General features: G+C 49.6%; 1 protein-coding gene across 1 annotated transcript; it reads left to right on the top strand.

Moving 5' to 3' along the window:
* The first annotated feature begins 1,713 nt into the window (after positions 1-1,713).
* LOC135576162 (T-cell activation Rho GTPase-activating protein-like) lies at positions 1,714-3,113 on the top strand. Its single transcript, XM_065040126.1, has 2 exons — positions 1,714-2,257; positions 2,447-3,113. Exons 1-2 carry the CDS (start codon positions 1,979-1,981, stop codon positions 2,723-2,725), a joined length of 558 nt encoding a protein of 185 aa, XP_064896198.1. The 5' UTR covers positions 1,714-1,978; the 3' UTR covers positions 2,726-3,113.
* Positions 3,114-13,122: the final 10,009 nt, after the last annotated feature.

The following is a 13,122-nucleotide window of genomic DNA, read 5'->3' as shown; positions in this document are numbered from 1 at the left end:
GAGTGGTACTCGGGTGCTTTGGGCAGCTTGGAAGGGCTCCCTGGGCTGGCAGGGGAGGGAAAATGTGGCTTGTGTCTCACACAGCTCTTTCTTTGCTCCTTCGCCATGCACAGACCACCGGAAGGAGTGGAGGGAGCCCAGGTCACCCGGCTGCCCTCCTTCAAGGCGCTGCTAAAGGAGCTGAGGAGCCGCAATGCTGTGAGCGTCCCTCCTGTTTCTGCTCGGTCCCCAGAGCCTGTTCTAGCCCAGCACCAGCTGCATCACTTCTTACCTTCTTCTCTTTTTGCTTGCCCAGGCCATGACACTGCACGCCGCCAGCCTGGAGAGGCTCCTCGAGGGCCAGGCAACGGTGAGGATCGCACAGAGAGAAATCTCAGCCATGCCCATCACTCACACGTGGCCAGGGCACGATGCAGCTCGCTGGGGCCCTTTCTGCTGCAGGGCTCTTGGGTGAACACAGCACATTTCTTGCAGGCTGATGCAGAGGAGCGGCCCCCACCTGTCGTCTCCTCTGGTGGCCGAGATAGAAGTGGCCAGTTGGCTGGTGAGTTGGGAGAAGATGGGCGCAGAACAGCCCTTCCCTCCTCCTCTTGCAGACGGGCACTCCTGCTGCCCTGGGGCTGTTGCTGCCCTTCCTGCAGGGCAAGTCTGTCCCTGTTATTCTGCAGCAGGAGAGACCTGAGCCCCCAGGGTCCCCTCTTCCCAAATGACGGTTGTCCCATGCGCTGGCGGGTGGGGTACAGTGTGAGAGGTTCCAGGAGCGTTGGTCTGCTGCTTCTGCTCCACCTTGCTTTGTTCTCTTCTCCTTGGCAGAAGGTGAGACCCGCAGCCAGAGGAGGTGGCTGCCCTGGCGCTTTGCGCGGCCAGGGACCTCAGCGGCTGCAGAGGCACAGGGGCCGTCGCCCTCTGCCCACACGGGGGTTCTCTTTGGCCGGCCCCTGGCAGCTCTCTGCAGCCAGGATGGTGCGCTGCCCCAGCCCATCCAGGTAAGCAAGCCCGGCCAGGGCATCCCCATGCTGCTGCCTCCTCTGCAGAGGCAGTGTCCCCGTTGGAGGCATCCCAGATGAGCCTTGGGAATAAAACGCACTCCTCCACGACACCCAACTCCAGCCACCCCTGTGTGCAGCCCCAGGGAGAGCTGCAGACCATCCACACTCTCCCCTGTCCCTGAGGAAGCTTGGGCTGTCCCAGGGCCTGTCTCCAGCCCAGCAATGTTCTCCTCCCTCCCCTGCAGGACCTGCTGGCTCTGCTGCACGAGCAGGGCCCATCCACGGAGGGGATCTTCCGGCTGGCGGCCAGTGAGCGCGCCTCCCGGGACATCAGGGAGGCCCTGGACACCGGCGCTCAGGTCCACCTGGCCAGCCAGCCGGTGCACGTCCTGGCTGTCATCTTGAAGGTGAGCCCTGCTGACCTGGAGTCTGGCGCTGCTGATGGGCACCTGTGCGAGCAGGAGCCCAAACCCAGGAGCTGCTCGGCACCCAGTGTGCTGGGGATGCTGCCTGTGCTCCCAGCGGCACTGCTTGCAGCCTCACCTGCAGCCCTTGGCATTGCAGGACTTCCTCCGCAAGATCCCCTCCAAGCTCCTCCACTCGGAGCTTTACCAGCAGTGGATGGATGCCCTGCAAAAGACCAGCAGGCAGGAGAGGCTGGCGGGGCTGAGACAGTAAGTGTGGCCAGCAGCCTGGCGGCTCCACAGGGACTGCCAGAGCCCGACACCTGCCTGCAAAGCCACAGCCTGCCTGAACAAGCTGTGCTTTTGGCCACCCACCTCTTGCTGCTGCTGTGGGCTCAGCATTCTGGGGGGAAAGTGGCACAGAAAAGCATTTATCTCTCTCCTTGTAGCGCTGCCTGCAGGCATTGGGGGTGGCTCCACAAAGGGACTCTCAGCAGAAGGGCTGTCAGGGAGAGAGGTGCCCATATCTCAGCGAAGGCAGTCCCTCTGCTGTAGAGCCGCCTTGGCCAAGGAGCCTTCCTTGGGATGGGCTTGGCTGACACCAGCATGGGACACCTGTCTGGACAACACCTACTTCATCCATTCACGTTGCGTTCCTGTTCCCGCAGGGTGGCCGGCAAGTTACCTGAGGCCAACCTCCTCCTCCTCCGAACCTTGCTCAGCCTGCTCCACAAGATCAGCACCAATGTCCCTGTCACCAAGATGACTGCCAGGAACCTGGCCATCTGCGTGGGGCCCAACCTCCTCAGCCCACCCGAGGAGGACACGCTGGCCCTGGATGTCCTGATGCAGGTGACAGGGAAGGTACGCTGTGTTTGCCAGCCCGCTGCAGCCTTCCCGGCCCATGCCAGCTTTGCTCTTCAGGGCTTCCTGGCTGCAAAGAGCAGCCCCACAGCTGCAGCTTTCTGTGCAGAAGGCACGATCAGGAGTGGGAAGGGCTGTTGCACCCATTTGCAGCCAGCGGGTTGGCAACCAATGGTCTACTCTGTGCAGGTGACAGAGCTGGTTGAGTTCCTCATCCAACACCATGAGGAACTCTTTGAGGAGCAGGAGGAGGAGGAGGAGGCTGAGATTCCAGGAGCACCGGCCGAGGCTGAACTTGCCAGCCAACAGGCCGAGGAGTCACCGGCACCAGAAGAAGAAGGAGAAACTGCCGAGGTATGTGAGGTCCACACAGAGCGTGAGAGAATGCCTCCCTACGCAGAAGGTGGGATTGCCACTGTAGGGACTCTTTGTGCAGTGATCCCAGCAGAAGTGGCACAGCTGGGCTGAGCAAACCCATCCAAGGGATGTGCCTTTTAGAGCTGAGATGGAGAGTGTGCAGGTGTCATCTTCTATGTTTCTATTGCAGGTGCCTCCAGTTCCTCACGAATGTGAACCCCAGGAGAGCACCTCTGGGCAGAACAGGTTACATGAGCTAGCTTTGATGAAGAGTAGAATTGATTCATGGTGATCAGGGCTGTGCCTGTCTAACAATCTTCCTGAATGGACAGGTGTCCAAGCTCTTCGCAGCAAGGGGAAACACCATCCCCCAGGAAGAGAAAGCACAGCTGCGAAGAGGAGGTCGGTGGCCCGCCACCCAAGCGATGCCGAAAGCTGTGAACAGAGAGCTCAGCGATGGGTAAGTGAGACCACCCAAGCAGGGTGAGAAGACCAAGGAACCCAGGTGTGTAACAGAGCCTGCTCTCCCTCTTGGGAATTTTCACGCTGCTCTGAGTAGAGGAAATAGTTCTGTGGTGCCCAGAGATGGTCCCAGAGAGGAAGCGGTCACCTGCCCTTGGGCAGTATACTTTGGGTTGGAAGCGACCTTCCAAGGTCATCCAGTCCAACCCCCTGCTGTGAGTAGGGACATCCTCAACTGGATCAGGTTGCTCAGAGCTCCATCCAGTCTGGCTTTAAATGTTTCCAGGGAAGGGACATCTACAACCTCTCTACCACCCTGCATTCTTACTGCAGCTGTACCCAGGCCTGGCCCTTCAAGCAGAGATTTGTCCAGCAGTTGAGTCAAAAGCTCGTGTGTTCACTTAAGCCTCCCAAGCTTCAGCAATCTAAATAATTAAGAGAAAAACACCAAAGCCCAATAACCAGCTCTAAGGAATTCTGCAGTGGAGATCTGTGGATGGATATTGCCTTTCACGCCAAAGCACAAGTTGCTTGTTCACCTCTCAACCCGGTACCTAATGCCTGTCTTTTCCCCCCATCTTTCTCAAGGCAGGCTGTAGAGGTGGCCGAAGAAATCACCCTCATGCTGCCACCCTTTTGGCTCAGCTGGACGGTCTAGTGGGGCTTCCCAGAAAGAAGATCATACCTCGTCCTTTCTGCAGAACTTTGACCAGCCCATGAAGAAGTCTCACCAGTGTTGTCTGTGCGAGCCGTGAAAAGAGCTGCAGAAAGGGCACTTGACAGCTTTCAACACATTTGTTTTCACATGCCAGTTGGCAATTTTCAGATGTTTAGAACAGTGTTTTTAGCCACTAGGGCGAGAGAGTTTGTTAGTTCATTCGTTTGTTAGTTAATTAGATAGTAAGTTAACAAGTTAGTTAGTTAGTTAGTTAGTTAGTTAGTTTCTACTGTAGGTAGCTGTCTACTGAAGACATTTTTTTCACATTCCAGTTTTCACTTTTCAATTATTTCCAGTAACGTTTTGAGCCAGTTTGGCGAGAGAGTTTGTTATTTAGTTAGTTTAGTTTCTGCTGTAGGTGTAGGTGTTCACTGTAAATCCCACCGAATTTGCCTCTGATATGGCTGTGATTACTCTTCGTCTCCAAGCAAAGCGCCGCGTCAGAAGAGGATGCGGTCAAAGAAGGATTTGTTGGGCCCCTGAGCATTTCAGGCTTTCTGAAATCGCATCAGAGCTAGCAGGAGATGCAAACTGGAAATATTGATTTCCACGTAACCGACTACTATTCCTGTCGCTGAGCCAAGCGCACAAGTTGAGGGTCACTACATTTTAATAGTGGCTCTCTTGATTTGGAGTGTTATTAAGACCTTGTGAGTCCCTCAAGGTAATGATTCCAAATGAGGACGGAAAGTAAGGCATGGAAAAGATGTCATTATATCTGGGGGACACTAACCAGAAATGTCAGACTGCACACCTACAGAAAAGTGCTGGAACCTGTGTCTTTCTGTAAAAATGAATAAATGCTCAAAATAATTCGGATAAACTAAAGTTTATTTTAATAAAAGCCAGAGGGATTGGAGGTCAGGGGGTGTGAGAGGGACATGCTTATGTGGTATTTACTCTGGTCATTAGTTTTCTGGTTTTAGAACTGAATAAAATGTAGTTGTCTATTGCTTTGAATTTTTAGATCCTACAACACAAAAAACCTCTATCCACCTATACTTGTGTGTGAGGGGTTGCAGCAGCACCTCTGGTGGATAGCTGTAACTACTATACTCCAGAAGCTCCCGCTACCATGAGACAGTTTTTTCCAGCCCATTTCTCCCTCTTCCCTATCAACATTCTTCTCTACGACATCCATTTTGGTTGGTTTGGTTTATCTTTTAAACACTAGACAACAACATCCGAAGAGAAAAGATGTAATTTCCTTTAGGTGTCCTTCCCTGGAAACAAACTCAGTTCCCAGGAGCAGAAAGCAAACACTGTACTGTCTGCTTTTGTAAGGCAAGAAGCAGTAGCATAAATACCCACTAGAACGCTCAGTTTCAAAGCCAAAAGGTTTAATTGATAAAGTACTCTTAGTGTTACTTTTAGTAATGAATCAAAGGTCAGAATCACCATGCTGAGACATAATTTTCAACTCATTTGAAAATATAGGATATTTTGTGTATCTAACAAAACCTAAAATTAAGGATATTATCAAAACCATACTTGCCCATTCAAGTGGTATTTTAGTAAAATTCAGAAGAGAAATCTGTTAGGTCTGTCTCTCACAGTATGCTCCTGGACAAGATGTCCAGCATAGAGGTGGATAAACAAACAATGCAGTGGGTGAGCAACTGGCTGACGGGCTGGGAAATGGGGTAATGTTGGGCTGGTGACCAGTCACAAGCAGGGTTCCACAGAGACCTGTCTTAGGGCCAGCACTCTTCCCTGTCTTCATAAATGACTTGGACACAGGACTCGAGGGATTGCTTAGCAAGTTTGTCGATGACACATAATTGGGGAGAGCTGTTCACACTCTCGAGGGCAGAGAGGATCTGCAGAGGGATCTGAACAAACTGGAAAACTGAGCAATCACCAACCTCATGAAGTTCAACAAGGACAAGTGTCAGATTTTGCACCTAGGACACGGCAACCCTGGCTGTACATACAGATCGGAGGACGCGATGCTGGAGAGCAGCTCTGCAGACAGGGATCTGGTTCTGGTGGCGGGCAGGTTGAACATGAGCCAACAGTGTGCCCTGGCAGCCAAGAGGGCAACCGTGTCCTGCGGTGCATCAAGCACAGCATTGCCAACCTGAGGTGAGGGGGAGGTGATTTTCCCCCTCTACCCTGCACTGCTGCAGCCTCACCTGGAGCACTGGGTGCAGTTCTGGGCGCCGCAGGATGAAAAGGATACAAAGCTACTCGAGAGTATCCAGAAGAGGGCTACCAAGTTGGTGAAGGGTTTGGAGAGGAAGACATATGAGAAGCAGCGAAAGTCACTTGGTTTGTTGAGCTTCAAGAAGAGGAGACTGAGAGGAGACCTCATTGTGGTCTACAGCTTCCTCCAGAGGGAAGGACAAAGTGTAGGCACCAAACTCTTCTCCTTAGTGACCAATGACAGAACCTGAGGCAACGCCAGAAAGATGTGCCAGGAGAGGTGTAGATTGGACATTAGGAAAAGATTCTTCACCCAGAGGGAGGTGGAGCACTGGAAAAGGCACCCCACGGATGTGTCATGGCCCCAAGCCTGACAGTGTTCCAGAAGAGACTGGACAATGCCCTCAGACACATGGTGTGAACGGGTGAACGGTGGGGTCATCTTGTGCAGGGACAGGAGCTGGACATGATGATCCTTGTGGGTCTCTTCACACTGAAGACATTCTGTGATTCCACGATTCTATGAACCACCACCTTTCACCCAGATGTTATGTGAAGAACAAAGTTGGTGTGAAAAAGCTGGACTTAGGCAAAAAAGACAAAGATGGAGTTCTATGGAAACTCCATCTCTGGACCCTGTCAACAGGGTGCATCCTCTTTCTCCCCGTCCCATAACAGGAGAGAACCTTTCCACCTGCACCACCGCTTTGGCTGCAGGAAACATGCCCTCCTCATCCTCATGCCCGTGGCACCAGGACACCTGCAGAAAGAGCGTGGAACTGACTGCAGATGGCACCAGTACGGGCATGAAGCATCCCAGGACACATCCACATAGAGTTGTGACCCGAAGCAGCTTGGCCAAGCTGCTGGAAAGCAACATGGCAGAATATGTCGTGGGGATCCTAGTGGACACCAATTTGACCAGGAGCCAGGAAGGTGCCCTGACTTCTATGCAGCATACCCCATAGCAGCTAAAAAATGTGTTTGACACAAAACAATATTGTGTTATTCACCTAATACACTGCACAAGTCCAGGCCAGGCCCTTTAGTAGTTGACCCATTCTGGTAAGATAAAGCTCCGGAGATTGGTTATTATTGGTTCTCTACAGGCTTGTGCCTCTGCTGTGGAGAAACTTTGTGAAAAGCTGTTGCAGGAAATCAAAGAACTCAGAATAAGTGGCATGGAAGACCTACCTCAGAACTTCAAGAACGAGTACGTGAGATAAAAGGAAAAACTCCTAGGAAGGTGGCTGCTCCAGTTTACAAAAGGGGCAGAAGAGACTCTGATGCTCTTGAAGGAACCTCTAATTCACACCCAGAGACTGTGCAAAACAGAAATTAGAGGTGCCCTGACTCCAGCCAGGTGGAGGAAAGGGATAACAGAGTTTATTGGACTGTACAAATACGATGGCCTGGTACAACACACCCCCAGGAGTACAAAGCTTTAGTGGACACTGGTGCTCAGTGCACAATAATTCCTTCTAATGATAAAGGAACGCAATCCATCAATATTGTGGGAGTGACTGGGGGATCCCAGGAACTGACTGTTGTAGAGGCTGAAATGGGCCTAAGTGGAAAACACTGGCAAAAGCATCCCATTGTGAGTGGTCCAGATGCTCTGTGCATCCTTGGCATAGACTGCCTCAGGAGAGGGTATTTTAAGGACCCAAAAGGGTATAGGTTGGCATTTGGTATAGCAGCTGTGGACACTGAGAAAATGGAACAGCTGTCTGATTTGCCTGGTCTTTCAGATGACCCTTCTGTTGTAGGACTGCTGATGGGTGACGATCAGCAGGTGCCAATTGCTACCACGACGGTGCATCGCCGGCAATATCGCACCAATCGAGGTTCTTTGATTCCTATCCAGAAGTTGATCTGTCAATTGGAAAGCCAGGGTGTGATCAGTAAGACTCGCTCACCTTTTAACAGCCCAATTTGGCCAGTGCCTAAGTCTAATGATGAATGGAGGCTAACTACAGACTATCGTGGCCTAAATGAAGTTACACCACCATTGAGTGCTGCTGTGCCTGACATGCTGGAACTGCAATTTGAACTGGAGTCAAAGGCAGCTAAGTGGTATGCTACAATTGACATCGCTAATGCATGTTTCTCTGTTCCTTTGGCAGCAGAGTGCAGGCCGCAATTTGCTTTCACCTGGAGGGGCATCCAGTACACGTGGAATCACTTGCCCCAGGGGTGGAAACACAGTCCTACCATCTGCCATGCACTGATCCTGACCATGCTAGAGCAAGGTAAAGCTCCAGAACACTTGCAATATATTGAGGACAACATCGTATGGGGCAACACAGCAAAAGAAGTCTTTGAGAAAGGTGAGAGAATAATTCAGATTCTTTTGGATGCTGGTTTTGACATAAAACAAAGCAAGGTCAAGGGACCTGCACGAGAGATCCAGTTTTTAGGAATAAAATGGCAAGATGGCCGTCGTCAGATCCCAATGATTGTGATCAATAAAATTGCAGCAATGTCACCACCTACTAATAAAAAGGAGACACAGACTTTCTTGGGCATTGTAGGTTTTTGGAGAATGCGTATTCCTGACTACAGCCAGATTGTGAGCCCTCTCTATCGAGTGACTCGTAAAAAGAACCAATCTGACTGGGGCCCGGAACAACGACAAGCCTTTGAACAAATTAAGTGTGAGATAACTCACGCGGTGGCCCTTGGACCAGTTCGAACTGGACTAGATGTTAAAAATGTGCTCTACACCGCAGCTGGAGATAATGGACTTACCTGGAGCCTCTGGCAGAAAGCACCAGGAGAAACCTGAGGTTGACCCTTAGGTTTTTGGAGACGAGGATACAAAGGTTCTTCACCCAGAGGGCGGTGGAGCACTGGAACAGGCTCCCCTGGGAGGTGTCACGGCCCCAGCCTGACAGTGTTCAAGAAGAGACTGGACAATGCCCTTAGACACATGGTGTGAACGGTGGGGTTGTCCTGTGCAGGGACAGGAGCTGGACACGATGATCCCAGTGGGTCTCTTCACACTGTAGACATTCTCTGATTCCACAATTCCTTTAGTAGGTCCATTAGTAGGTGACCAATTCTGGTGAGATAAAGCTCTGGAGCTTGGTTATTAGTATACAATATACCCTGCAGAATGACTCTATACAGATGATTTACCTGAGAAAAATCTCCCTTACATGTACTCCCTTTCTCTGATCTCAGAAATCTGATTTCCTCAGTAGCAAGGTATTTTAGAATGCCGTTGATTTTCACTACAAGCAAGGTAAATGCTTCTAACTTAACGAGTCCCTATAGTCTTAAACCTTCCATGAATCTGAATAAAATACTTAGCTCAGAGATCACTGGTGGTCAAAAGGACACCAATGACGTCGTGTTTCTTAGAATTAAAAAGCACTACAATATACGCATATTAGATTAATCTCTTAGTAGAGAGACCTTCCATCTGAACTATCTCCATCCATCTAAAGCTAGAACCTCTGCTGTCTCTGATGCACAAGGCTTGTTAAGGAGAGAAGAAATTGATTCTCAGCCTTGTTTCAAGAAGACTTGGCACAAACAGATTCCCAGGCTTGGAGAGGCGAGGAACCATGTTAGTGCTGCACAACAAGGTGCATCCATGCCAGCCCACTGCATTTCGACAAGCCGAGTCTATCCCTCGCTGCTGCTGCCTGCGGGAAACACCTACCCTGTCCATGTCCTACTTGCTTCTTGACCAGTGTGCCTGCCGCCACCCAGCACCTGCTCTGGGGCAATCTTCTATTGACCAGGTGCCTTCTCATACGCAAGATCTAGGAAGCTGCTCAGTGTTCACTGTAAAGTCCCACTGAATTTGGCTCTGATTTCAATGGGAGAGAGCTAGTTAGTTAGTTAGTTAGTTAGTTTCTACTATACGTAGCTGTGTACTGCATAGAGGAGGTCCATAAGACATCCCTCTGTGCTGTCACTCATAAACTAGTTTAAAGATAATCTAACTGCTCGTGACATCACTGGGACTTTGCAGGAGTGATCTTCTTGAATTAACTCATAGAATCATAGAATGTCCTGAGTTGGAATGGACTCACTAGAATCATCGAGTCCGGCTCCTGTCCCTGCATGTGACAGCCCCACAGATCATACTATGTGTCTGAGGCTGTTGTCCAGTCTCTTCTTGAACACTTGGGCTTGGGCCGTCACACGTCCCTGGGGAGCCTGTTCCAGTGCTCCAGCACCCTCTGGGGGAAGAACCTTTTCCTAATGTCCAACCTAAACCTCCCCTTGCTTTTAGCCATTTTCTTCTGGGCTGTAATAGGACTGCTGTGGCCTTTTCTTCAAAAACTTGTCAGAATTTGTACCACCGGAGGCATTTTCTTTGTACCTTATGGCCATCGTGCTGTCACTTAGGGGCTGAACAACAGCTGCATTGCTCCAGCAGGTTTCACATTTCCTCTTGCACAGCAGGTGACTACACAGTCTGTATGAAGCTGGGATATTTCACTCAAAACCTTAAAATCTATTTAATGTCAACAAGCTACTGCTTTGACAAGTATGGAGAGATGACCTAAAATATCCCGTGTACATGCTTTCAAAAGAACTAATTTTAAATCCTGACCATCTTTGAAGACTTCTTGCTCATTTGATATGACAAAGACTTTGGAGCCATAGCTCACTTTTGAACTGCAGACCAAGTGGCTTGTGGTCCAGCAAGCTGGAAGAAGTGGTGCTGCTCTAATTCACACTCACCCAGTTGCACATGCTGCGAAAGGCACGTGTTGAGCTGCAAGAATTTCCTCTAAGGACGTAGGTAATAAACCAGCCATTGGAAGAGATTTTCTGCAGGTTGGAGAAAACCGGTAGCAAGCACTGCGGTGACCTCCACATCTCATGAACACACAAGCGTATGGGTGGTGCGTACGTGACTACTGAAATGCTGCTCCTTTGTGCCCTTCTACTGTATTAGAGTGAGCGTGTATACAGAGCTGCATCACGCAAGCAAGCTGTGCGCTTTTCCCTGTTTGACTGGCAGGCCTTCTGGAATGATGATACATCTATTACGTGTTAGCTCTATCACAATATCATTCCTCAGCCTGACAATGCTAAAAGCAATTTGCTCTGAGCCCTACAAAAAACAAAACCAACCAAAACAAGAAAAGCTATCAAAGCGGAAGTCCTGAAGAGCCCCCGAGGTAATCTTAGACATGTTTTTATGCAAGATAAGAAACAGTAAAATAGACACCACTGTTGAGGGTTTAGATTGCGGGGTGACAATAAAACCCTGGCAGATGTATTGTTAACCTCCTCTCCCCCCCCACTTCCCCCTTTTGCCCCTCCCTCTCCCCCTTTCCCACTCAGGACAGGCAATTGGGAGTAAAAGAAGGACAGAGAGAAGAGAGTTGGAAAAATAAAAAATGCTTTACTAATGCTACTAATAAGAATAGAGAAAATAATACAAAATATACAAAACCTATCTTGAAAGTCTCAGCAACTGCTAAGCTGGCACCCGAAGTCCTGGATTGGATTCTGCAGCCAGACGGAGCTGGATTCATTCTCTCACTAGGCCTCAGTTCACAGGGATGACTCGCAAAGTCCTCTCCTAATGTCGGCCATAAGCAGAAGGGACGAAGAGGGGCAAAGAGAACGAGATCCTCACGATCTCCCACTTTTATATGAAGTATTCACGTGAATGGAATGTTATACACAGTTGGTCAGTTTCTTGGTCACTTGTTTCTCGTTGCCCCTCTCGCGAGATGTCCATCTGTGCTTATCAATAAGTTTGCATTCCATTGCTATGTTTACCAAAACATGTGTCTGGTTCTCCAGGAAAATGCAGCTAATATGAAGGATTTAGCGTTTGCGAATGTGCCGTTTGCACAGCTGCGGTTCAGGAGCCCAGTTCGCGGCCGTGTGCAGGCTGTTGAAGGATCCGTCTGTCAGTGACACCCCCTCGGGGCTACTGGGAACGTACTGAGAAGCTGCTAAATTAATGGATGCTGTGATTAAGTTCCGTACCCATCGTTACTGATGTAGCTGTCGTTAGCCAATTGACATGAGATAATTGCTTCCTGACCACCTGCAAAAGGAGGGGATATTTTTCCAGTTCTGGATCCTTCTGCATGGCAAGAGGGAGACAGAAGATTAATTAATACATTGTTTAGAAGCAGAGTGCTTAGTTTACTTCTACTTCTAACTAATAATTAATAGTTTTATTGTAAGTAGGAAACTAAACAACTAAACAATTATAACTAACATCATCAAATACTTCCTGGTATACTGTACTGTATGTCAAAATTTTCAGAAATTGTAATGCATATGTAATAATTGTGTGAATACGAGCAACACAAGAGCATCCAGTCTTTGGAGCACTGATGGAGGATGATCTGCAGTGTTCCCCAGCAGGAATAAAATAAAGAATGTCACTTAACAGTACAACCGACTCTGCTGTGAAGTTTCTTTCTCTGTTTCAGTAGACGGTGCTGGTTTGAGGCACGTGTTTGCCAAGTGTGTTTTGGTGTCTTTGTGAAGGGTGGCTTCTCAAAGTTGTCATGCCTAGCTGTCTGTCTGCTTGCACTTGAAGTGATGAGGACTGGGCCAGGTGAACCTCCGGAGCTGGCTGCTTCTGCTGCTGCCCAGCCAGACCTGGAGCACGATGGTTCTTCTGCACTTGCAGGTCTCAAAGTGGGGGTTTGTTGTGGGTTTAGATTGCGGGGTGACAATAAAACCCTGGCAGATGTATTGTTAACCTCCTCTCCCCCCCACTTCCCCCTTTTGCCCCTCCATCTCCTCGCTTCCCACTAAGGACAGGCGATCGGGAGTGAAAGAAGGACAGAGAGAAGAGAGTTGGAAAAATTAAAAATGTTTTAGGAACGCTACTAATAAGAATAGAGAAAAGAATACAAAGTATACAAAACCTATCTTGAAAGTCTCAGCAACTGCAGAGCTGGCACCCAAAGTCCTGGATTGGACTCTGCAACCAACTGGAGCTGGATTCAGTCTCCCACTAGGCCTCAGGTCACAGGGACGACTAGCGAGATCCTCTCCTAATGTCGGCCATAAGCAGAAGGGAAAAGGGGCGAGATCCTCGTCATCTCCCGCTTTTATATGAAATATTCGCGTGAATGGAATGTTATGCACCGTTGGTCAGTTTCTTGGTCACCGGTTTCTCGTTGCCCCTCTCGCGAGATGTCCATCTGTCCTTATCAATAAGTTTGCATTCCATTGCTAT

This window comes from Columba livia, chromosome 1, assembly GCF_036013475.1.
Source record: "Columba livia isolate bColLiv1 breed racing homer chromosome 1, bColLiv1.pat.W.v2, whole genome shotgun sequence".
NCBI classification, from domain to species: domain Eukaryota; kingdom Metazoa; phylum Chordata; class Aves; order Columbiformes; family Columbidae; genus Columba; species Columba livia.
Note: the sequence above shows the minus strand (reverse complement) of the source record. Positions and strands in the feature narration are given on the sequence as shown.

What these genes read in the sequence shown, in the direction of transcription:
- LOC135576162 (XM_065040126.1), top strand. Translation starts at nt 1,979, where the DNA reads ATGGGCTTGGCTGACACCAGCATGGGACACCTGTCTGGACAACACCTA. An exon ending in TGATGCAGGTGACAGGGAAG is followed by an intron (nt 2,258 to 2,446) that starts GTACGCTGTGTT and finishes TACTCTGTGCAG; the next exon opens with GTGACAGAGCTGGTTGAGTT.